This window comes from Vigna umbellata, chromosome 1 (assembly GCF_029865625.1).
Source record: "Vigna umbellata cultivar VRB3 chromosome 1, Vumbellata_1.0, whole genome shotgun sequence".
Taxonomy (NCBI): domain Eukaryota; kingdom Viridiplantae; phylum Streptophyta; class Magnoliopsida; order Fabales; family Fabaceae; genus Vigna; species Vigna umbellata.
Genome location: NC_142165.1, coordinates 49,107,512 through 49,132,280, shown reverse-complemented (window position 1 = coordinate 49,132,280; position 24,769 = coordinate 49,107,512). Strand labels below are relative to the sequence as shown.

The 24,769-nt window shown below is 31.0% G+C and overlaps 4 protein-coding genes across 6 annotated transcripts; 1 reads left to right on the top strand and 3 right to left on the bottom strand.

The window, feature by feature from the left end:
• The first annotated feature begins 6,067 nt into the window (after positions 1-6,067).
• On the top strand, positions 6,068-8,715 carry LOC124837348 (uncharacterized). The gene is made up of 4 exons (XM_047312682.2): positions 6,068-6,344; positions 6,615-7,336; positions 7,451-7,549; positions 8,471-8,715. Exons 1-3 carry the CDS (start codon positions 6,257-6,259, stop codon positions 7,541-7,543), a joined length of 903 nt encoding a protein of 300 aa, XP_047168638.1. The 5' UTR covers positions 6,068-6,256; the 3' UTR covers positions 7,544-7,549; positions 8,471-8,715.
• Positions 8,716-8,859: 144 nt separating this feature from the next.
• LOC124837346 (membrane protein PM19L-like) lies at positions 8,860-11,282 on the bottom strand. The gene is made up of 4 exons (XM_047312679.2): positions 9,988-11,282; positions 9,669-9,888; positions 9,536-9,581; positions 8,860-9,447 (listed from the first exon to the last, which is right to left on the bottom strand). The coding sequence occupies exons 1-4, from the start codon at positions 10,112-10,114 to the stop codon at positions 9,358-9,360; spliced, it is 483 nt and encodes a 160-aa protein (XP_047168635.1). The 5' UTR covers positions 10,115-11,282; the 3' UTR covers positions 8,860-9,357.
• Positions 11,283-11,425: 143 nt separating this feature from the next.
• On the bottom strand, positions 11,426-13,913 carry LOC124837352 (complex 1 protein, LYR family protein). 3 transcript variants are annotated; one of them, XM_047312689.2, is made up of 3 exons: positions 13,833-13,913; positions 12,166-12,406; positions 11,426-11,784 (listed from the first exon to the last, which is right to left on the bottom strand). In XM_047312689.2, exons 2-3 carry the CDS (start codon positions 12,373-12,375, stop codon positions 11,671-11,673), a joined length of 324 nt encoding a protein of 107 aa, XP_047168645.1. In that variant the 5' UTR covers positions 12,376-12,406; positions 13,833-13,913; the 3' UTR covers positions 11,426-11,670. The 3 variants fall into 3 exon arrangements, with proteins under 3 accessions (XP_047168645.1, XP_047168646.1, XP_087959696.1); XM_047312690.2 differs by having other exon boundaries at positions 13,848-13,911; XM_088103570.1 differs by lacking the exon at positions 13,833-13,913 and adding an exon at positions 12,927-13,802.
• Positions 13,914-16,021: 2,108 nt separating this feature from the next.
• Positions 16,022-24,235, bottom strand: LOC124837345 (16S rRNA processing protein RimM family). The gene is made up of 9 exons (XM_047312678.2): positions 23,834-24,235; positions 23,620-23,754; positions 22,988-23,098; positions 22,210-22,494; positions 20,376-20,575; positions 19,952-20,210; positions 19,577-19,687; positions 17,682-17,873; positions 16,022-16,471 (listed from the first exon to the last, which is right to left on the bottom strand). The coding sequence occupies exons 1-9, from the start codon at positions 24,194-24,196 to the stop codon at positions 16,130-16,132; spliced, it is 1,998 nt and encodes a 665-aa protein (XP_047168634.1). The 5' UTR covers positions 24,197-24,235; the 3' UTR covers positions 16,022-16,129.
• Positions 24,236-24,769: the final 534 nt, after the last annotated feature.

The window sequence follows — 24,769 nt, the reverse complement described above, 5'->3', positions numbered from 1 at the left end:
ATATCATTTTGAAATAAAATAATTAGAATTATAACATAAAACTGTAATACGTGTTTGAAACTTTAAATTCGCGTTTAAGAAGTGAAAAAAATAATTATTATAGATACTTTTAACTTACCGTGATAACAATAGATATCTAATTTAGTTTGACATAAAACCAAATGTATGCAAGTTCCCGGCGCATTGTATGGGTTATTATATTACACTACTATAATATACATTAAACATTTACTTTTACATGTGTGATTTTCAAAATTAATTCTTTTAGCATTCATATTCTTTTATTAATCATTTAAAATACTTTAATCAATTTGCATTTTTTAGGTCTAACTTTTTTCTCACAAACAATGTTTTATTTTAATATATTTATATTTATTAATATTAATATATAAGTTTTTGTGGACACATTAATATACAAAATTTTATTCCAACTCTAACTTTTAAGTTTGTGTTTGTTTTTAAAGATATATTTAAGTGAATTTGATAGTAAAGATGGTTGTTTTAATTAAAGAAAAAAATAAGAAATAAAAAAATGAAAGAGAAAATTGTGAATAATTTGATAAATTAAAAATATATTTTAATTTGATAGGTTTGACGTGCAACTTACCCACCAAGCCACCTTCATAATTGAGTTATGCATTTCCTAGATAAAAGAATAAAAACATGAAGAGTTTAAAATCGTAACCGGATTTTCATTAATGAAATAATTTAGTATGGTAATTAATTCAATAATTATATGTTGAAACATGCACATTTTCTTCTTCTTCCCCTACTCCTCATTAGATTGTCGTTATGAAATCAAGAATGTGAATTATATGTAAATAGAAAGTTACATGGCAATAGTATTTTATAATATAAAAAAATACTTTATTATTCATGTTATTTTTATTGACAAGTATTTCAAAATTGAACTTTTTTAATTATTAAATATTGTTAATTTATTTTTTTATTTATATTTAATTTGTTGTCCTGTATGTTTAAATTATTTTATTCTTTTATGTATTTATTTAATTTTTAAATTGATTTTCATTAAAAGTAGAAATATATATCTCAATATCATTTTTTTCATTCTTAACTTTATTCTTTTATAATTTATAATTATTTGGTCAATTAATAAATTATTAAAGAATAAATTACAGTATTACTTTTTCATATCAATTTTTTATTTTAATAATTATTTGTTTATTTAATAAAATTAAATTTACATAAATGTTATTTATTTTTATTTCTTAAAATAATATTGTTTATATATATATATATATATATATATATTAATAATACAAATTATTTATATTATTACATAAAAAATTGTCTATATCTAAAGAGTTATTTCACTATTATATCTAATTGAATGGTTTTTAAACTAATTTAACATAAAAATTAAAATATATTTTAATTTTATTATTTAATATCTAATAAATTATTATTTTAATTTTAGGTTAAATGTGTTTTTAGTTAATTTTCATCATTCTCCTTAATGAAAATATAATATTTAGTTCTCAAAAATTATCAATGTTAGCTAACTTTGTTGCACATTTCATGTCATGTGTACATTTAAAAATTAAAATTCTTAAAATTGGAAGTTTCCTCCCTTCATCATCCTCTTCTCATCCTCCTCGACCACCACCACCTCCCCCTTCAACTCCGTACCCGTGCAAGCCACTGCCAACCACGACAAAACCTAATGCAACAATCCTAAATCGCCTTTCAGAGAAGAAACTCATTCACACAAATCGCAACGCCATTACAAGCTCCATCTTCGTAGAAACTCTTTGCACACCATGGCGTCTTCTCCTTTGCGCAACCATCATGAAGCGTTCGTTCACCCTCAATTTGCTAACCCTAATAACAGAGGGACAATCTCCAAATCGCTTCTCATAACAACTTGCAAACAAAGCAAATCCAGAAACTCAAATAACACCCTTGCAATCGTGCAACCAAGACTCAACGTGATGTATCAACCATATGCATCTTCCTTGTGAGAAGCCTCAAACCAGGTTCGTTTCTCCTCCTTTATCTCACCTGAACCTGCAAAGGGAAAAGAGAGAAAAACCCATAAAAGAAAACCAAACAATAGAGAAATCCTCAATTCACGAAATCAAGAATTACACCACCACCAATCTCCAAAGTGAAACACTTTCTCTTCCATCCTTCTTCACACCTTCAGGAGCCTCCAACCTACAATAAGAAAACAACAACCATGTCGCGAAACCTTGCCTTCACCGGAATAATCTCGCCACCGTGATCAGTTCATGTGAGCCTCCACCAAAACCAATGCCTCCATGTTCTCGCGTGACAGCGCAACCCCCTCAGCAACTTTCTGGAAACCCTAATTTCTAGAAATCCTAATTTCGAAAAGATGCATAGGATAAGTCATGAGGGGTTGAAGGGTGCAAATTCTGCAAATTTGATGTTGCAGAATTATGTAGTCTCGCTAAGCGAGTGTATGTCTGCTGAGCGAGCAAAACAGTTCTAGATGAGCGAGAGTTGTCATTGAGCGAGAGGTGAGCAAGCAGAACCCACTATTTCTGTTTTCGCTAAGCGAGTCTTGGTGGCTAAGCGAGTAGGCTGGCAGACAATTTTAGGTGAGCAAACAAACTTGGTGACTAAACAAAAATATCAAAATTTCAACTAGGTTTTTATATATTTTCTTAAAGTGTGTGCAATGTATGTGAGTGTTTGAATGATTAGTTTTTACTACTTATTGTGGAGTATGAATTGATTTGTAATATGAATTGAAAACAAGGTTATGTATATGATAAGTGATGTTATATGTGGAAATTCAATGTGAAAGTATATGAGTATAAGTATGGTTTCAAATGGTTTCATGATTGGTAACTTGGTTCCACGGAGGAACTCCTTTGGTATGGTTTCAAGTATTGATAGTATGAATGATAGAGTTAAGCTAAGGTTTATCCTGACATTCTAGTGATCATCCATACTCAAGTAGAAAGTGATGAGTTATGTCGTGAGAATAGTGAGGTCCAAGCCTAAGGGGCCTTTCTCCATTTGGCAAAAGAGCATTTGAGGACTAACCTTGTGAGTGGTAGGGTGAAACCCATTGGTAAAGATTCTACAGAGCAGTAGAGGTCATACACAAGTGCAAGAACCTATGTAACTCAACATTCCATACAATATCTGGATAGTTAGTCTATGTCTTTGCATGTTAAGATGTTTAGGTTGATGTATGTGATTTAAATGATTTATGAAATAATGTGAGCTTAGGGATACAGTCTTTTCAGTTGTTCTAGTAAAAGGTAAGAATGAAGAAGTTGGGAAGTCAAATGATTCTACGATGTAGATATTATCATTCGTAGGTTTGTTTTTTTTACAGTAAATCCATTATCTTATATGTAATATTTCATTTTAGTAGTATTTTACTATTAAAAATAAGATGTAACATTATGTCTTAAAATAATATATTTATTAATAATATTGAATATAGTGAAAATTATGTATAGGATTAATCTTCTTTGTGTTAAATATACACATAGGGTCCTCTATTTATAATAGAAGAAATAATAACAAACTAACTAAAGATAAAAGATAAATATAAAATAAAGATAATATATCTAACACTCCCCCTCAAGCTGGTGCATACAAATCGTATGTACCAAGCTTGTTACTAATATAATGCATAAAGACTTAGTGAAAATATATACTTATGTACTCGAGTGACACCAAATTGCTAATGATTTGCAAGACGACATAGAAGACAAAATACCAACCCAAAAGACTATCCCTGAGCAACAAATCTGGGAGGTTGCTCCATGTAAATCTCTTCTTGCAAATCGCCGTTGAGGAATGCCTCCAGTGGATAAAGAGGTAATTGTTGAAGAGCCACCACGACTATAAATAAACTGACAAAAAACAATCTTTTCCATGAAAGAAAAAACCTTTATGGACGGGTCAAACGCAATGGTGACAAAAAAAAGAAGGAGGTCAGAAGAGACACCAACAGAAAACGCCATAGATGAACAAGAGAGAGAAACCATAAAAAATTCAAAAATCTCCAATCAAGGCACCTGAAAAAGGAAAAGAGCAACCTCGATGCTCTGAATAGCTGCCTAAAGGAGATGAGACGTGTGTCAACACAGATGAACCTGAAAGAGGAAAAAGAGCGACAAAAAAATGAGCAAATCCAAAACTTCAAAAGGTGCTAAGAACGCGTAGGAGCTCCGATGAAGGCGTCGTTAATGGCATGGTGGTTGCCTGACCGAGACGATCAAAACCATGTGATCGTCGGTCGAAACTTGAATTCCGATAATGACAACGGTAGAAAATGGCGTCGCCAACGATTGTAGATGGCGCTACCGCCGACATCAATGAATGTAGTGACAGAGGCACGAGAAACTTTTTCCTAAAAAGAACCTTAGACTCTGAATACCATGTTGAATATAGTGAAAATTATGTATATAATTAATCTCCTTTATGTTAAATATAGATATAGAATCCTCTATTTATAATAGAAGTAATATGAGCTAAGTCCAAGATACAAATAAGAAATAATAACAAGCAAACTAAAGATAAAAAATAAATATAAAATAAAGATAATATATCTAACCAATAATATAAATTATTTATAATGTTGAAAAATTCAATTAATAATTTTATCTTACAAAAGATAGTCTATGAAAAATTACATATATCTTTTTACATTAAATTGCAATATAATTTGTTTAATATTTTTAGTATTTAAAAATTAAACTCATAGTATTTAATAAAAAAATTAGCATTAACCATATATACGTATAAATTGGTATAAAGTTTTAAATATTTAAATTTGTAACAAAATAAATTTAAAACATTGTATTTATCAATTCATTTCAAATATTTAAATAAAATATTTGTAATAAAAAAAACACATTTCTTAATATTATGCATTTTGCTTTATATTATTTTAATTAATTTTTATAATTTTTAACTTAAAAAATATAGAATTTAAGACTTTCGTAAAATAGAAAAAAAAGAAAAAAAAACTGATAAATTAATTGTTTTAAAATATATCTCTGATATATGTATATTGTTATTAATCGAGTCTATAATGATTAATTATAACAGTCTTGTACATATTTTTGTATATTTCTGTGTTATTTTTATAAAGTCTAGTTTCTTTTTATACATGTTTTATTCTTTCAATTTTTATTAAGTTTATTATTTATTTATTTTATAGATATTAATTTCTAAACTTATAAATTGTTTTCTATATTGATTTATTTAAAACTTAATTATAAATTTAAAAATATTTATTATTTCTTTATTTAATTTCTTTATTTAATTTCTAAATCTCATTTAATAAATTAACAAACAAACAAGTAAATATCATTTCCTTTTGTAGAAACGAGTTTAAAATTAGTTTTTAATAAAAATAAATATAATTTTTATAAAATTAATACTTTTTGAAAAGGTAAATGATCCTTTTTGTCTTGAATGCATAAACTAGATTTAATTTAGTTCCTAAAAGAAAATATTTTATTTAATTTTCGAATATATAGAGAGTGTGACAATTATACATCTTTTAAAATTTTAAACGTATAATATACAAGGTGTTCATGTAAGAAACGTTTTCTCAGTATTTTACAGGAAAAAGTTTGATGGTAAGTAACCTCTTAATCTTCATATTCTTATTCCGTACCTAATAAAAAACATTTTTTCTTTAAATTCATTAATTTTAAATTATTTTATATTTTAAAGTAAAAATGTTATTTTATTAATGATGAATAGATGTTAAATGAAAAGAAAGTTCACTTATTTTAAATTATTTACATTTTAAAATAAAAAAATAGAAAAATCGAGATGTTTCTCTATTATCATCATATTTTATATAACGTCTAAATTTTGCATTAATACTATTATTAATTTAAGCGTTTCAGAAGTTTATTTTTCTTAAAGTGGTTGAAATTTAATGATTAAATCCAAACAACCAATCAAAAACAGATCCAAAATTTGGGATTTTTTTTACCGCAAAAACAAATTTGAAAGTTTGAAACTTGTCTTTGTGGGTAGTTCTACAGTTTGAACTTTGAAGCTTGAACATGACATGACAACCTTTTTCACTAGCCCAATAATTTTCTTTGCTTTCTCACTGCATTTGCATTATATATTCAGAGCATAAGAGAAACATAGTTGTTAACCGTTCACTTTCACTCTCTCTCTCTTTCTTTGTAGATTTGGTTTGTGTGTGGTAGCTTCATCGTCCCCACTGAATAGTGAGGGGAAGCATAGCACCCCACCGTCCTATTTCACTCTCCCAATCATGCCTTCAGGTGCTAAGAAGAGAAAAGCGGCTAGGAAAAGGAAGGAAAAGGAAAACAAAACCAATCCATCAACCAACAATCCCCAAGGTACCCTTTTTACTTCAAATGCATGTGCATCTTGCAATTAAACATAGATGGGCCCTTTTCAGTTGTATATCATGTCTGTTTTTGGTTTTTTGTTCTGTTTTGTTAGATGGGGTTCTGTTAATTATTCTTGTTTTGTTTCACTTTCACTGGGATTTAAAATAATTGTCGGAAGTGTGCAGCATGGTTGGGTTTGTTGAGTAGGGTGCATGAGTATTTGTTAATTTGGTTGCATTAATTGAAATAGTTTGATTGATTATGCCGAAATGTTAGGAAATGGTGGTTTGAAGTCAATAGGGGAGGATGGAAGTGATGGTGGTGAGGGTAATTTTCCTGCATATAACGGACATGATGACCAGCATAATCCATTCAAAGATGGAAGTGAAGAACTGCAATCTGCTGCACAGCCGCATGCTTCTGATGTCGAGTCCTTGAAAGTGGCCTTTAGTGATGTCAAGATTGACCAAGTGTTTGGAGGAAAGGAAGATTGTGTTGTTTTGGTAGAGGAAAGTTTGAAGTCTGAGGAGAGTTCTGAGAGCAAAAGTGTAAGTTTTGAGCACCATGAGACTGCCAAGGAATCATATTTTGAAAATGAGAATGAGAATGGCAGCTATACTTCACAGGGTGAATCCCTCTCCGAGAAGAACTCGAACAATGGAAATTTTATTTCAGTCGAAGAGGCAGTTGTTTGTCACGTGTCTGTTAAGTCTAACGATTCTGTGTCCAAGATAGAAAACAGTGATAGTGGAAATGTTGTACTAGATAAGCCAGTAGTTCATCCTGAAGAAGTGAACAATCTCGCTATGAAGTTAAATGAAGATAATGTATACTCCTTAACCAATGAGAATGAGAGAACATTAAGTATGGAGGAGCCTAAGCTAAAGGAATGTGATAGTAACACTTTAACTCCAGTGTCTGCTAGTGCTTTCACCAAATTTACCAATGGTGCAAAGCATATTAAGGATTGTGACCTCGCAGAACGTTCCAAGAATCAGGTTTTACATTTTCTCACATTTACATTACAAGTTTTTCATCACACAATTATGATTTGTAAACTTTTTGTTTGGAAGTAATTTTAAATATATTTTCTTTGCTGCGTTAATATGCAGCCTCATGCAGCATTGGCTCCAAACGTGGTGCAAAAGACTTCATGGTTGAGTTGCTGTGGATTGTTTGAAGTTCTCTCCAGCTCACATAGATAATTTCAGGTTTTCCCTTTGAAATTATTTTACCATGTATGATCATGTTTTGTGGACTATCCTTCAACTTAAAAGAGTGTATTTATATAGATAGAAAAGCTCCCTCTTGTGTCTTGCTTGTAGTTGTTTCAAGTGCTTATCCGGTTTGTATTGTTTATAACTGGTTGGATATTTGGACTTTGTGAATAGAGGGAAGTTTGGTGTGTTTTCTTTATTCAGTAATTATTGCTTTTGTCTTTTTGGTGAATGGGTGTCATAGGTTTGTCGACCAATTTTTAGATACTAGCTTCAATGGTTTTGATACAAATAAAGATGCTAAATTTTTGTAACTGTCAATCTTTGGTGCATTTGGGTAGAGCACAAAGATAATATTTTTTATAGGAAATGCTTGACTGAGCAGGTGTTTTAGAACGTGGTTAGGAAATTTGCTTCTATTTGGTTTTAAAACATGGTCTTTTAAGAGGGACTCTATGACTTGTACACGGAGTGATTAGGTAACTCTGCTCCATTAGTGATTTGTCTCATTCTTTATTATTCATTTTCCAATTCTTTGTCGTGAAAAATCTCTTATCCTCTAATTGTCTTATATAACTTTACTTTCTTCATCTGATTTTCTTTGTTATTGTTGATGACACTGTCTTGTTAATGAGATTCATCTAGAGCTAGCAGTGTATGCATATCATTGTGACTGAAGTTTGTTCTTTGTTGTTATTTAAGTTCTACTTAGTCTGAGCTCAGCATTATCAAATATTCATGTTTCCTTGATAAAGATTTGAATATTCAAGATGTAGTTTCTTACTTGTATGTGATGTATGAATTGATTTTTAAGTTGTGCTATTCTTTCTGATAATGGTTATTTTGTGGATTACTGTAGTAGAATATCACTGTGTCAATATACATTTTAAACTTGCAAATAAACTTTTCTTGCAGAAATACAAGCGAGAGTATCTATACTGATGGGTCAAACTTGTGAAGATTTAGAAGCATTTTTGCCCAAAATTTTGCTATATGTTGATTCAGATTATCTCCTTTGAAGATTTTCTAAAATATAGCAGGCAACCAGACCAAACTGTATAATCCATACAACGTTTGTTTACATTACAATGGATGTTTGTTTGTAGCTATTGTTTAAGCAACAATGACAATCTCTCAATGCTTTTGTTAATTCTGCGCTCTGGAATTATTGTCATAGTACTGTTTATTTCACCCTTTATAATGTAGAGCCGCAGTGGCTAAATTCACTGTGAAACTTCTTTAAGAAAATTCACTTTGACATTAATCATCGAATGTACGATGGAATCAACATTCTTTATCTTCTAACATATGGTGCAATCATATCTCTAATGTGCCCTTGTTCGTGAAATGGTCTTTGGATAAACCATTTATTAAAAATAATTTATTTCATTAAAAATCAATATATTATTGGAATAAAGTAAATAATGAAAATATATAAGGATAAAAGAATATATTAAAAGAAATAAATTAAATATTAAATAATAGAAACATAGAAAGAAAACTAGTTTATTAATAAAATAAAATTAAGAAATAGATATGTAAAATGAAAAGGACGGTTTGAAATAACTTAAAAGGGAGCATGTTCTCCTTTATTGCTCTCGTAAATGATGTATTATTGATTCATACAATTCCAATCATTCAAACCACACTCTACACTCTGATGCTAATTTTCCTTTGAGCAGAAAAAGAAAGAAATGAAAGAGAAAAATACAAGCACACCAATACAAGCCTTCATAGGAAAAAAAGGAAAAAAAAGAAAAAAGAAAACCACCACCACCACCATATTCCCTCAACCTTCCGTTTTATCTTCTGTATGCAGTAGCACTATGAATGGCAAATATGTAGAAAAGCTGTGTAGCTGAAAGTATAATTATAAAAGACTCCATTGTTTTCTGCAAAATTGGACATTTCAGAGGTCTGAATGATGAACAAATACTACAAGAATGCTATTAAGAAAGTAAATGAATCTTCCTGTCTTACCAGACGTGCATTTCTTACACGAAGTCCAATCTCTTTCCAAGCAAATCTGCATAAATTTGATTCTGGTAAGATAAGTAAAATAATCCTGCATAATTATTTTTTGGGAGGGGGTGAAGAATAGAGAAAACATTACCCCATGGCCAAGAGTGTAAGAGTCCAAGCCATGGTAGCAACTGAAGCTGCAGATGGTAAGCTCTCAGCAGTCCACGACCGGATATGAGTGATTCCTGATATTGCTGATGCAGCACCAACCACTCCAGCAAGCAAAGCAAATGTTACAAAGAATCCAGTGGAAGCATTTCCCATTGGGAAGAATAAGGGTGAAAAGTGTGCTGGCAGTTTTAATTCTGGACCTGCAAAAATAGTGTCTTAACAGCATAAGCATGCTGAAGAAACATAATGTTTGGTTGGTTGCATTGGAGGAAACATAGGGACATTATAAATTTCCTCACCTATGATAAAACCATGATCTATTGCTCTGTTCATTGCCCATCCACCAATGCCCAAAACTACGGCATACATGCAGAAGTTCAACACCAAAAGAAGGGTGGCAATGGGCTTCATTTGCTCATTAGCCATGTTTTCTAGATAAGGAAAAGGGTGCTGGGAACAAGAAAAGTGTTATGCTATGGGATTTAAGGAACCTTAAAAGCAGTGAAGGAAAGGCTATCCAAGGAGCAGGAGATGCATATGTTTTGTACAAATGAGAGTTCCTATAAATATCTGAAATGGATAAAACAGAAGTTTGGGTTCTTTTCTTGACAAGGCTGCTAGTTAGTTCAAAAGCTCCATGCAGGTCTGTAAAGATGATGCTTCATAGCCACACTTCACATCAAAATATGACTGATTCTTACTTGCCTCATACTTTTATGGTTTGTTTAACTGTAATACCTTCTCAACAGGCAACATCTTAATAGTTGTCAGTAGTTTGTTCTGCGAGGCTAGTCATATTCTTTTCCACTCCTTCACTCTTCTCATTCACAACACTGGCCCCAATCCCAGTTAAAAAAATCTTACACTGTTTCTAATGAATTTAATAATAATGCCCAAGTATTTATTATTTCGTTTTATAAGCTAGAATACCTGTTTGGTTTTATGAAACAGTTGTTACTAACCCAAGAAAAAAATATCAGAAAAATTAGTTGAAAAATGTACATTTACTATTTAATATACAATGAGAAAATTATATAATGGTGATATAAACATAATTTTGATAGCAATAAATTATATTATAACATCAGCAGCGTCCAAAAGACATTTAATTATAAAAAGTACTCAAGTTTGTATACGTTGGTATTGATATGGTCTGTTTTCGAATATATTATAAGCCATCCACTATTTTATTACATGATACAAGTTGAAGTCTCTTTTAAATTAACTAAATTTAACTTTGAAATTAAATCTAAAGTACAAAAGACAAATGAAGCTTTTAGGGAGATCTTTTGATCGTTCGTCTTGATCCTCGAGTTCTGTTAATTCTGTAGTTTTATATATTTTGACCTTTGATTCGCAAAAGAACATAATGCCGATCTTTAAAGCTCTAACGTTCAGGATATTATTGAGGTATGTTTCATTCTTCTTTATAAGAGAGCACTCCAAAAAAATTACTTTTATCAATATTTCTTAAAAGTTCGTTCAGACCCTTTTAACCATGCGCGGAAATTAACCTATTTTGAGAGAAAAAAAGTATTTTACAGTTTTTTAAAATGACAGGGTCAAGCCCAAGCATAGGGAGTTCAAGCAAACTTACATTGTTACTTACCAAGATAAATGGGTTAGAACAGCACGGAGTCAATATCGGTTAAGAAACCAGGAAGAAATTTTTTATTAGAGGGAAATATTTATCACACTCAGACTATAGAGTTCGTTATTAAAAAGAAATAACCAATGTGTGAATCATATAATTTATTCATCAGCTATGAGTCTCTTTCCTCTTTTTCTTCACTAGTTTTTGAGTTCTGGATAAATAATACGAAAACAAATTTTCATTCAGAAAAAGCAGTCGCCAAAGTAAAATCTACTGGGTTGGTAATTACCAATAATGAAGGAAAACTAAAGCAACCTTCACTAGTTGCCCCTTCTCTGCAGCAGTACACTGTCACGTTCCATGCATGCAAAAATCAAACTACAAATTATTATGACTGATAAACCTCAGGAAGCTGAAGACCAACACTTGAAGCAGATTTTCCAAGAGTCCTTTTCACTTCATCTGATCTATCCACGGCAATATTGTATGAAAAAAGTAAATCCTGCAAAAATTGGCAATAGTGATGCATGGTCAAAGAGACAGACTCATATAACGCAGTTTTTCAAGAAAATATATATATTGCAAACATAAAATGAGTCAAAACAAGATGATATCTGCATTCATTTTCTCCTGGCTCAGACACGCCTCGGTGTTGTTGATCACTGGTAAAAAAACACATCCTCTTCCATGTTTCTTATTTTCGTTTAATATGAGTGCCTTATCTAAAGTTGTTGACGGTTGTCAAATCAAGCTTTTAACTGAGCTAGTTCGTGTAAATCTCATTTGACAAATAATAACTGCTCAATCAAACTTCTTACCCACAGTCATAAACAAACGACTATTTTAAAATTTAAAGGAAAATGTAACAGAAAGTAAATAATACCTTCTGATGGTGTACACTGTTAAGAAGAAAAGTATAATCACGAGCAAGTTTTATTTTCTGTTGGACAGCCACACCATCAGACAAATTTTTGTTGTTACGGAACTCCGAGGTTACAAATTTTGAAAAATGACTCTTGTTCTCTTCATTCCCAATATGTTTCTTGACCGCCTTGAGAAGATGGCGATAGATACTAGCCGTGTCGGATCTCATTTGTTTCTATCAGTATCCACAATCTACTTTCCTGCACAGGATGCCATATTTTAAATATTTAGGAATCTTATTAGCAGAAAATAAATAAAAAAACTATAACTAAATGATGAGAGGATGGGGAGGTATAAAAGAAAGCAATTCGACTGGAGAGAACAAAGAAGGTTTACAACAGAAAAAAGAGCATAAAACTTCATGGGAACAAAGAAACAAAGAAATGATAAAGAAAATTATTTGTATGGAACACAAATATTCAATCCTTTTCATATTTGATTCCAAGACGGACAAAATAAAAGTACAAACCAGGATCAACCTTAGGTTTTGGTAGAGTTACTAATTCAAATAACAGGCAATATCAACAGATGCTAAAAATTAATTCAAGTTCATAATACAGCAATTTTCTTTATTAGAAAATCCCAGAAGACATGCAGAATTTTTTTTTATCCTATTTGATGTATAACAATTCTATTACAGCATACACAAACAGATTTTACAAATGATGTAACTAGTTCAAAACAACTTGACTTATTATGCTAAAGGGAAGATGTGATAACTCAAATTTGAAGTCAATTCCATCCACAATTGCAATTGATGGTGGAAATACTTTGAATGAATCCGTGATCACTCTAAAGAAAATCTGGCTTGAACATCTAGCTAGCATGTTTTCCAGATTCTTGCTCTGCCAGTGCTGTCACAATACATCCGTGAAATATCACGATAAGAGGCAACTAAGTTCTTTGAAAATAAAAATCTAGGTGTGAATTTCGAAGATGCATTTTAAAATCTACACAATTCATTTGCTTCACATAAATTCCTTCAGTTGCGAAACGTGTTTGTCCAAATAGAGAAATTAAATTCCCTTAATTGACAGAATCCCTATTAGGATAAACTAACTGATCTTCAAAATCAACGATAATTTTGATGTATTGTGTATCTTTATAGGCTATATATACCGGGTCACAAAATATATGTAGTCTAATAAGCTACTAATAACAATAACAGGAGGCATCTCCAAAGAAATTGCTGCAAATATTTATATAAATAAAATTGAAACTGGAAAATCACAGTACGTGGTCATCCTCGCTTCTTCAGAACACACATCAAACAGTTTGTGGGCAAAATCAAATATATTGAAAAAAGTGCAATGTAACAAAAATCTGAAGCATAACGGAAAGGACAAACAAATGAGGAACTCAACGAGTGGGTATTTTACATCATACAAGGAAATTTCCAAAGAGATAGATTGAACGACCTAGCACAGGAAAATAAATCAAATATATAAAACTCAGATCCAAAAACACAAGTATGATAACTGTTAGAAAAATAAACACAGCAGGTAAAAAACCTATGAATAACAGAACACAAACTACGAATAACACATAATAAACAACAAAATAGCCAGGTTTAGTGGAAGCAAAGCAACTATATTTGAAGACAGAAATAGAATCAGCCCTGCTTACTTCCTTCGCTACTACCTGTGGATGAATGATACTGAAATCAAAGCCTTTTGCGTCCCAAACTAAGTTGTCTCCACCTCTGTTTATATATATATATATATATATATATATATATATATATATATATATATATATATATATATATATATATATATATATAATTATTACAGTTATATGTTATAAATAGATGTATTAATTGGTTTGAAAGGTTTAATAAATTACATTAATAAGTAAATTTTATATTATTATATATTAAAATATTGATGTGAAAATTTAGAATATTAAAATGTATAATTATGAGGTCAGTATTGGTAATGTAAGTTATTTTTTCATTAATTGACTCTGTGTATTATCATTGTTCTTTAACTTCATTAAGTAATAGTAGATTTTTTATTGTATACTTATGTATTTTGGTATAAAATTTATGTTTGGTTTTGTTTTAAATGCATTACATATGTAATTGTAAATTGGTATTACAAGATGAAGGTCCCATAGCAGAAGTGGGTGTTGCAGGATAAGTTCATCATTTACTGCATTAAATGGAAGGTATGGGTCTGTTTCTGAATTTCAAAATTGGTCAATTACTTATATGTTTGTTCTGTTTGCACTGGATTGAAACATAGATGGTTAATTTGGATTGGTGACTCTAATTTGAGCTAATAATGCTAAGGAATGATGGTGTTTCAATTTAGGTACCGTCACAGAAGCTATTAGTATGTATTATAGTTGGTTAATTAAATTCCAATTTTATGTTATCAATTTAATGATCATATTATAGTCCTTAAATTTAGTACTAAAGATACAAATATATGTTGATATGAATAACGAAATAAATGAAGATAAGAATATATGGCTGCGAATGTTTTGTTCTCCTTAAGATATACATAAGAGAGTTTACATCAAGCCTAGGTGCATACTTGGTACATGTTACCGTATTGATTGTAGAATTCCAAGGTTTCTTTTGGTTGTCCCGAATTAGTATCTTTAATCCAACTTTGTTTTGAACTTTAGATATTGTATACATTCAGCCAATATACAATATTTCCACTAAACCTGGAGCACAACATTTGTTCTATGAAAAAAAAGACAAAAAAAGAAAAAAAAAACCATGTTTCTCCTTGGAGTTGATCTACATGAAAAAAAAAACACCAAAAAAACCATGTTTTTAGTCTGGTATTAGTTTGAATTTCATTTTGCTTTAAGTATTATAATTATGTATAGTTCTATTTATATTTATGTATAGTTATATTTAAGTAATATAATATTTAAATAAAGAGTTTAATGATATGAAAATAAATTGGAAATATCTCTAAATAATAGATCTAATTATACTATTGAATTTAAGTAATATAGTATTTAAATAAAGAGTTTAATAATATGAAAATAAATTGTAAATATCTCTAAACCATAGGGATATAGTTATATTACTGAATAATAAAGACATAATTATATTGTTAAATAATAAAGATATGATTACATTTTCTAATAATAAAAATCTGTTTATATTAAATCTTATTATTTTATAAACTAGTTTTATAATCTTGTTATATTCAAGTCTTCAAATTTGTGTAACTTTTTATAACTATTTGTTTAACTAAATTGTTCAGGTCTAATTTTGAAATGTAGTATTGGATTAGGTAATATTTATTTTGGATTGTGGAATAAAAGATTTATTAATATATTATTGCATAATTTAGAAACTTATGTAAATTGTATGGTATATAGTATAGATTGTACAATCTAAAAAAGTATTTTATATTATATAATTTAAAAATGTATTTTAGGTTATATAATTTATAAATGTATTTAAAATAATATAATTCAAAAACCTATTTGAGGTTATTGAATCAGGAAAAATACTATAAATTATACCATCAGAAATATATTTTAAAATTCATAAATGTATTAAGGATTGTGTAATCTAAAAGCTTATTTTAGATTATACATTCTAAAATATATTATAACATCTATAAATAAATTCTGAATTGTATAATTTATAAATTAATGCATTTCAAATTACTTGGTCTAAAAGTGTATTCTAAATCTGGAATGAAGTATGAACTAGTAGAAACATTGCATTTGAATAAAAGTTATAAGATCTTATTCAAGTAAAAATGATAAAATCTTATAGATAAAGTCTCATAAGAAGGTACCGTTATTGACTGAAAATCATATCCAATTTCAGTAATCTCTTTCATAAAATAAGGATGCATATGGTGTTTGCTATTTCTTTTTTCCTCATTTACATGAGTATTTCGAAACACTATCCAATAATCCTCATCACTATACAATTCATTGAATTATTCTGTGACATCCACTATACAAACCTTATCCAAAGAGCATGCATTCAAGGAACTATATATACTACAAGAAAGCTCAAATGAGTTAGGGGTGGATGTGGTTACAGTAACCCATTCCTTGTCAACTTTTTCAACACAGGAATGTGCCCTTGGGATTGCATCAAATTGGAGTTTGTTGCTCTGCAACTTCTTGACGAAGTCCATTGACAATATCGCGTTACAATATTTTTCCGGATCAGTTATCGTACGCCGAATTTGCATCCCAATTTTGGCTTCCCGTGATTCAACCAACCCAAGAAGCAATGAGTTTCCCCCAGCAATTTTTTCACTTGGGCAGCATAACTGCAAGAAGGTACAGAAGAAATGAACTAGGGAAAGTATATGGCCATTAAAAATCAATGAGGAATAAATATAGCCTTTTGCTCATATCAATTTACTATAAACACTAAAATCAATTAAGTTACTCCCATGAGTTAAAAATAAAGTAAAACGAACTAGTTTATGCATAACTTTTGGAGAAGTTAGATGCAAAAGTTTTTATAAATGTTTAAGTGAATAAGTTGATTTTAGCGGAACAATTAATTTTATTTTTTTCCTTATGAATGTTTATGGAAAAATATATCCAAACATACCTATAATCGTTCTAAACCTAGAATAGAACAGATTGTTAAATGTTTAATTTTAATTCAGTATTTCAGCACAGTATTCTAGATTCATTCCTGATTATAGCAACAAAGCTTACTTCTAAGAAAATTAACAGCAGCATGTGTATATGTCCTGGCACAGAAAGCTCACAAATAAATAGAAATGAACAACTTTGGACAAAATAACAACTTCATCCACCTGAGAAAGTTCTCATGCTTCTTTTAAAGAAATGTATGTATGAAGAAGGTATACTAGTTCGATAGAAAACAGGGCACGAGTAAATTTGGAAAATCTCTTTCATCTATTAATATAAAGAAAAATAGTAAATAAAAAAGAACTAAAACCAAATAATGCAATAAATATCTGCAATTCTTCAACAAAAACATAGGCACAGAAAGACAGGATCCCAAGGCCTGTGGCCTTAAAATATAAGCATCACAAAGTGGTAGGCATACTTAAACAACAAGAAAAAGAACACTGCCTTTTAAAAGAGTGATTTTTCTTTAATTCATTAGAGAATGATCGACTATATATCGCAAGAGGTAATAATGACTGTGCATTTTCACATATATCCTTATATTAATATTATTGAAACAGAGTCCATAATTTTTGTGCACAAAGGAAACGTAGAAAAACTATTTAAGCATCTCAAAGTGTAAGAATAACCCAGACAGAAAAAAAAAATCAGAGAATCAAGTTTCTCATCCATTCACCAGCATCTGAACTTTCTTTACCTATTTGGCTAAAATGCTGAAGCAATAGAGACTGCAATAATGAGTCGAAGTAAAAGTAGATGCATCAAATCAGCAACAAAAAACCTAACAAAATTATGTTACTCTGTTTTTACAGCTTAAAAACTAATAGTATAATCCTTACAAATCTCAATATAGAGAGAAAAAAATCTAACCTCAATGTACTCAACACCCATGTCAATAAGATTATCTGCAATGCCATGTTTTGAAAACAAGCTAATAAGTCCTCCAGATCCAACAGGAGATTGGAGTATTTCCCAAGGTGATTTCATTAAAATCTTATATTTGTTCTGTCCCTCAGGCAAGCTGCTAACTACTGGCAGCTTCTCTTCCTCCAAAAACCATACCTGAAAGAGGGTTAAAACATGAAGTCAAGAGAGAAGTGAATTATGCAATCATTGAATGCTATTTTGTGCACCAATTGAAAATTGATGCTTGCATCACTCGACTGAGTGTAAGATATTATCGTTCATGGTAGACATAACGAAATCTTTAAAGGTAAATACCATAAGAAGTTAAAGGTTACTTGCAATATTGAAAAATTCAGTTTCCAAGCAATGTGCCAGTGTGCAAACAACATATTCCATCCTTTACACTTCCACAGAATAAACTAATATGGCTGGATGATGACATTGTTAAAGCTAATCGATCTGGTCATGAGACAATTTGATATATCTTATCTATCTTCTCTCAACCACCAGTATTACAATAGTGTAGTCTTCACAGACACAGTCAATCTAAACCATGTAGTCTTCATAGACACCAGTGTTACAATAGTGTTTTAAAGCATGTTCATCAGGAAAATCGCAAGACCATCTTTCTATAAAAAGCTAAGCTAAGACTATACTATGTCTTAAAAGTGTCTCATCCGCACGAGTTGAAGATGCTCTTCTAATGCTCTGGCATAAGAATAATATATTCCAATCTACTGGTCGACTGTGCGAAACCATCACAGTGTTGACTTACACATTCCCATAAAGGCTCTAATAGAGCTACTTTCTGCAGTTGTATGCTTAAAACAGTGCTGTCAGTAGAAGGAAAGCATGTTCCAAACAAGGCATGATAAAATTCAAGTTGAGTGTAGTGGAAATCTTGTCAGCTACTCACAACTCTGACACATAACAAAAGATCAACAAACTACTCACAACAATCATATTCAAGACACATAAATAGAAGACTTGCCATGCAAAACCAAATAATGATTCTACGTTAAAGATCAATGTATTGTGCTGCCAAGCAAAAAACTATCTAAGTGCTATTTCTCTCTGTGAAGTATATCTCTCACAAGGAATTCGTATTTGTATATCCTTTCATCACAGATATCTTTATATCTTATAAACAACTCTTTTGTTGTAACAGGAAGTGACAGTTTGGGAAGGCAAGAAGTGACTTAATGAAACAAGAGTACTTGTATTCCTTATATTAGTTGGACATAAATGGATAACCAAGAGTAACTTATGTATTTCTTGAAAATTAGAGGTGACAGTGAGAATACTTGAAATAATTTTTCAATTAGTGGAACCTTTTGCAAAAAGGAGAATTGAACCAATATAAAGATTAAAGTGTTTCACTACCTCATCTTTTGCTCTCAGTACTAGTTTTTAGCTGTTTTTTACAAGCTGTTCGCAAAAACTTGTTTGACATCCTTTTCAACTATAAGACAATCATTCGCAGACCATCTAGTCACTACCATCTTATGAAAAGTTCGCAAAGTGTTTTTATGCTCTATTCAACCTCTTTTCTAGAGCTAACTTTTTTCTTTTGAGACAACTCACTCATAGCACAATATTGACCAGGAGACAGGAAAAAACATGAAAAAACAGGCAAAAACGTTGTTAGATCAAGAAGTAAAGGAAAACTAACGTTTAAAGATGAAAGCCAAGGTAATGTGGATACTAAAGCCATATCAACGTTTTCTTTCAGCAAAAGATTCTGAACCTTAAGTATACATAACTTAGGATAGAACAAAGATATGCCAAACTAAAAAACCTGAGCACATATTTCTTTAAGATAATACACAACATAAAAAGAGATGCTTTATGACATGAACCTTTCCAGAGTCAAAAGCGAAGTAATTGTTGCTTGTAAACAGATCTCTTAAAGACAGAATTTGTTGGGCTGAGGAAACCAAAATTAAAGGCACAGAATCACGACCTTTGATCTGCAAAAGATGAAAATTTATTAGATAGTACCTTCTCTTAAAAATAGTGGAAATGAAATTAAAATGAATAACAAAACTTTAAATGATGGCTTTTTTATGATTTGTTCGAGTATTTGTAGAAGAGATTCTTGCTTTGTTGTGATTAGATTAATAGACAAAATCCATCTGATGGATCACAGAATAAATAGATTTCTGCAACAATTAATCATCACTACAAGGATATTAACAAGAAAGTAAATATTTGAAAAAATTTCAATGCACTACCTTTTGAAACATTTGAAGAATTGAAGTGTCAACTGCTTCATTTTCTACGAAGTTAGAGTCATAAATGATTCCCTGATGCTCTTTTTCATTCAAGAGAAAGACAGTAGCCATTTTGCCCTCAGACATGAGCTTATGTCCCTTCTCTTGCATATCTCTAACCAACTTATTTTCACTTCCATTTGACAAATATTCCTCTGATAATTGGATGGAATTTATAAGCTTTGCTTCTATGGCACTGGTCAACTCAGCTACTGTCCATCTGATTAAAAAAGTCAAAATACAAATGAAAATTCCAGCAAATGAAACCACACATACATAAAACGATATTTTCCTTTTTCATTAAAAAAGGGGTTAGGAATTGGTGACAAAAATTATTAAATTAGTAAAGACAAGCTTCATTGTTGTTATTGTCATATTAACTTGCCTCTTTGCTGGACGTTCAAGACTTTGTAAAGCTTCCTGGAGCAATTTGGAGTTTACACTAACAATCTGATCACTAAGCAAGCTCCATTGATCTTTCTCTCCATGGTGATATCCTTGAAATACATGTTTTTGCTCCATTTCAGAGAGTTTCTTTTTTGCTGCAATGAGACGCTTTTGAAACTTTTTTCTTTCTTTCCATTCCTGACACCATTAAAGTGGATGGTAAAGGTTTTGTGATTATATTCACAACATCACTCTTGAATAAGTTTCATATGTACTGAAATTGAACAGCAACTTACTGTCCATCAGTAAATTATCAGAGATTTAAAGAGTTATTGAATTTGTTCCCCACATGTGTGAATTTCAGGATCTGGACACAGGTAGATTGGCAATGCTAAGGAAGCAAAGTTTTGAGCAGAAGATCAAAACAAAAACATCAAGATAGCCCATGGGGTTTCTTCCAAAGATGATGTGATGATATGTTACTATCTAGGACACATTAATTTTGCTTATTTGAAAAAGTTGTTTCTGACTTCGTTGAATAAAAATTCTAGTGTTATGGAAACTATCACCTAGGACATCCTATCAGTAGTATAAACCATCATACCCATTTTCATTAATTCAGAATGATGTATAGAAGACTTCTTGAGTTAACAATGTCACTGGTTCGAAGTAGTTTGTGACATTCATATATGATCAAATAAGGGTTGTATGGGTGTTCCTAATGAAAGAAAATTCAGAAATGGTGATGGTTTTTTAAAATTTCTATGACATGATCCAAATTCAGTTTCAAGCCAACATTCAAGTCCTTAGAATTGACAGTAGGAAGGAGTATCTCCACAATTCTATTGGTGAATACCTTCTCAAGTCTGACATTCTGTACTAAACTTCATGTGTGAACTCATTGTAACAAAATAAAATCGCAGAAAGAAAGAATAAACACCTCAAGGAAGTTACTAGATCACTCATGGTATCAACTAATGCACCAAGCCAACATTCAAGTTTCAAGCCAACATTCAAGTCCTTAGAATTAACGGTAGGAAGGAGTATCTCCACAATTCTATTAGTGAATACCTTCTCAAGTCTGACATTCTGTACTAAACTTCATGTGTGAACTCATTGTAACAAAATAAAATCGCAGAAAGAAAGAATAAACACCTCAAGGAAGTTACTAGATCACTCATGGTATCAACTAATGCACCAAGTCACTTTTGGGGTGAAGTAGTCCTTCCTTCAGCCTACCAAGCGAACAAAATGCCTTCAAACACCCTTAATTTAAAACCATGTTGTCGATAATGGGATAATTAAACTTTTGCACACTCCTACAATTCATCAAATTGCTGACATATTGACCAAGGCTTTACCAACAGCAAATTATGAGCACCTGAGATCCAGGTTGGGCATGATTGACATTAATGACCCAACTTGAGGAGGAGGTTGACATGGAATTAGTTTAGATTTAGAATTAATACTAATATAATATTGTTGAAAATTACAGAAAGAAACCAGAATCAAGAGATTTGATATATGGAAATCAATTAGAATTAATGTCTTCTAATGTATGGTAATAATAATAATAATAAGATTTGATGTAACTAGAGTTTTTCTTTCGTTCTTTTTAGCTAGAACAGTTATAGGAGTAATTGTTTTCCTGATTTTTAGGCCATATTAATGTACAAAATTATTCTTCTACTTTTATTTATACCTTCTGATTGTATCAGTTCTATTTCAGGGAAGTATATTCAGTTTTCAAAAATTCAAACATATATTCAGTGGCAACAAAAACTGCTTACAGTAACAAATTAGTAACAAAGTATCACGGAAGTATGACTCACAAGTTGGCGCCTTTCTTTTTTGGACCTCCCATCAAATCGTAAATTTAATTCCAGGAGTCCCTTAGGTGGTGTAATATGCATTTCTCTTCTTTTCATATCAACATCTGGAACAATGGCTTCAACAAAAGGTACCAAAACAAGCTGATCAGATACATCTGTTCCTGCAGACTTTGACTTGCCACTCTTATCAAGCATATCAAAAGATGAATCAAGTGCAATTTGTAGTAGGTCGTTGGCTCCACTATTGAAAACATTTACAACAGTTCCCACAAGTGTTCCATTTTCCTGATAGGAACAAGCATGGTCAACACCTTCAAAAATTGCATTCAGGATTAAAAACTCATTATAAGGTGACAAAGATATCAGAGTAGAAAATTCAAAGCTCATACATATCAGCATAACAATATCTATAAGTTATTTATAGTAGCCTTTTTCATTATTTTTACCACTATATTAGCACTTGGCATTTCATTTGCTGGATCCTTGGTACAACTGGGCACCTAGCACTCAGATATGTATCTAGAAAAGAGCTCAATAGAAAAGGAACAATCCTATTTTACGGAAGAGTATAAATTATACTGCAAACAGTTTGCATTTCTGTCATAAGAGCACACAGCTGAGAGTCACAAAATTACAGAGAAACAACTGATCAATATGAGAGGGATAATTTTTATTTTATTAATAGGTGAACCTTTAGCAACAATTTAAATAATAAATAAGGGGAGGTAAAGTGGTTTTTTTCATATATACGCAAGATTTGTGATTGATAAGAACAAACCTTCATAAATACTTTCATCCCTATCAAATCATGTGTGTAAAATTCACCCTCCTCCAATTCCGGCCTGTCTTCTTTTGTCACAAGCAACGTAGATCCAATAAGCATCTTAGCCTGCACGATCTATTGATTAGCAAAAGCCAAAAAACATTGCACAAATGGGCTGTGTCAATATTGGAAACTTGACGCTCCCATTCCGAAGCACAAGTGCTCGATTCCTTTCCAGGTGCAATAAATAAAGGCGAGAAGCAATTATTGTAAGAAAATGTAGCATCTGTGTTTGTTATTGTTGCATCAAAACTGACTTTGGAATAAGATTAGTCAAAAGATATATTCTCTAAGGTGCTTCCTCTTTCTTGAATTAACATATACAGAGACATATGGGACATTTATACGAGCTTAGAGATAGCTTATTTGGGCTCAGGAAAATAGCTGATGACTCCTACATAAGTTATTTTCTGTTAGTTTATTTTCAATAAGCCTGACTTATCAAGATAAATTATTCCAATAACTTTCAGGACCAAATTTATTAGTTACGTAAAGCTTTACATTGAAATCAAACTCTATAGTCCATGCATGACTATAATAGGCTAGTGAAACAAAATTTTCAAGAATTAGGCAGTGTATGGAAAAACCTGTTCCACTGTGTCAATTCCTCTGAATTTGAGTATCCAACTCTTGAGTCCAGGGTGTTCTCTACCTTCCTCCAGCTCAACTTCTTGAATGCTTTGTCCACCCAAAACCTTGCTCTTCAGCCATCTTCTCCCAGGCTACACAACACAACACACAAGGTTACTTAGCATTTTAAATATGGACAAATGCAATAAAAGAACAGAAAATAAACATTACAGTGGAAAAACGCAGTTCAGGAAAATCAGTGGCTGGTTTCACGCGAATCTCGCCCTGAATACCATGAACACTCGATATGTAGCCAATGTTAACAAAGCCCAGCTCGTTGTCGCCGTCGTTTACGAAGCCCGGTTCGGTGTCGCCGTCGTCAATAACAACCCCTTCGGTTTCTGTAACCGTTGCAAAAGAGGGACGAAACTTAACTGACCTCGAAGAACGTGAAAATAGGATGAACGAAGAGTGCAAAGGGGCGTGTTTGGTTGGAGTTAGAAAAGAAGGTTTGAAAGTGAATCCAAGAGAAAGCGGAGGAAATAGAGGCTGAAACGGGCGTTGGAGAAGCGGTGACAGTGCCTGTATCTTCATTTTCTGTTCACTGTTTTCGCAACGATAAACCACACACAAATATCAATCACAATATAAAAGTTGTAGAGAAAAATATCATATATGTTTATATTATAAATTTAAATTACTATTTAAAAAACAAAATCACTTTTATATGTTTTCATTTTCATATAATTATTCATGCTTTTGCTTTGCAACATAGTATCTTACAAGGTTTTGTAATCAGCTATTAATTCCGTAACATTTAATAAAAATTTCACATATAATTTGACCTGTGTTTTTTTTTTAAATATTTCTTCAACATAGATAGTATTGTTGTGTTAAACTTTAATCAGTAATTTAAGTAATCATAAAACATCGGAATATCTATTATCATTATTTTTTTACATTATTTTAAATGTATATTTTCTTATCTATTTTTTTTACTTTATTTTCATCTTTATCCCTATTTTAGCCATTAATAGGATTCAATCAAACTATTTTAGTCATTTTAATCATAATTCAACTCATTTAAACAATCATACAAATGCTTACATAATATGGTAGAATATAATTTTAATTAATTTAGGAAGACTTAGGTGATTTCTTTTTAAA

Bases quoted from the DNA above. Each gene is read 5' to 3' on its own strand.
- LOC124837345 (XM_047312678.2), bottom strand. From the start codon at position 24,196: ATGAAGATACAGGCACTGTCACCGCTTCTCCAACGCCCGTTTCAGCCT. The intron at 23,755-23,833 runs GTAATGTTTATT...TGTGTTGTGTAG, and splicing joins CTGAACTGCGTTTTTCCACT to CCTGGGAGAAGATGGCTGAA. The intron at 19,688-19,951 runs GTAGTGCATTGA...CATCTTTTGCAG, and splicing joins TTCTTCAAATGTTTCAAAAG to ATCAAAGGTCGTGATTCTGT.
- LOC124837352 (XM_047312689.2), bottom strand. From the start codon at position 12,375: ATGAGATCCGACACGGCTAGTATCTATCGCCATCTTCTCAAGGCGGTC. The intron at 11,785-12,165 runs GTATTATTTACT...CAATTTTTGCAG, and splicing joins ACAGTGTACACCATCAGAAG to GATTTACTTTTTTCATACAA.
- LOC124837348 (XM_047312682.2), top strand. From the start codon at position 6,257: ATGCCTTCAGGTGCTAAGAAGAGAAAAGCGGCTAGGAAAAGGAAGGAA. The intron at 6,345-6,614 runs GTACCCTTTTTA...CCGAAATGTTAG, and splicing joins ATCAACCAACAATCCCCAAG to GAAATGGTGGTTTGAAGTCA. The intron at 7,337-7,450 runs GTTTTACATTTT...GTTAATATGCAG, and splicing joins CAGAACGTTCCAAGAATCAG to CCTCATGCAGCATTGGCTCC.
- LOC124837346 (XM_047312679.2), bottom strand. From the start codon at position 10,114: ATGGCTAATGAGCAAATGAAGCCCATTGCCACCCTTCTTTTGGTGTTG. The intron at 9,889-9,987 runs GTGAGGAAATTT...CTATTTTTGCAG, and splicing joins AGATCATGGTTTTATCATAG to GTCCAGAATTAAAACTGCCA. The intron at 9,448-9,535 runs GTAAGACAGGAA...CCAATTTTGCAG, and splicing joins GTGTAAGAAATGCACGTCTG to AAAACAATGGAGTCTTTTAT.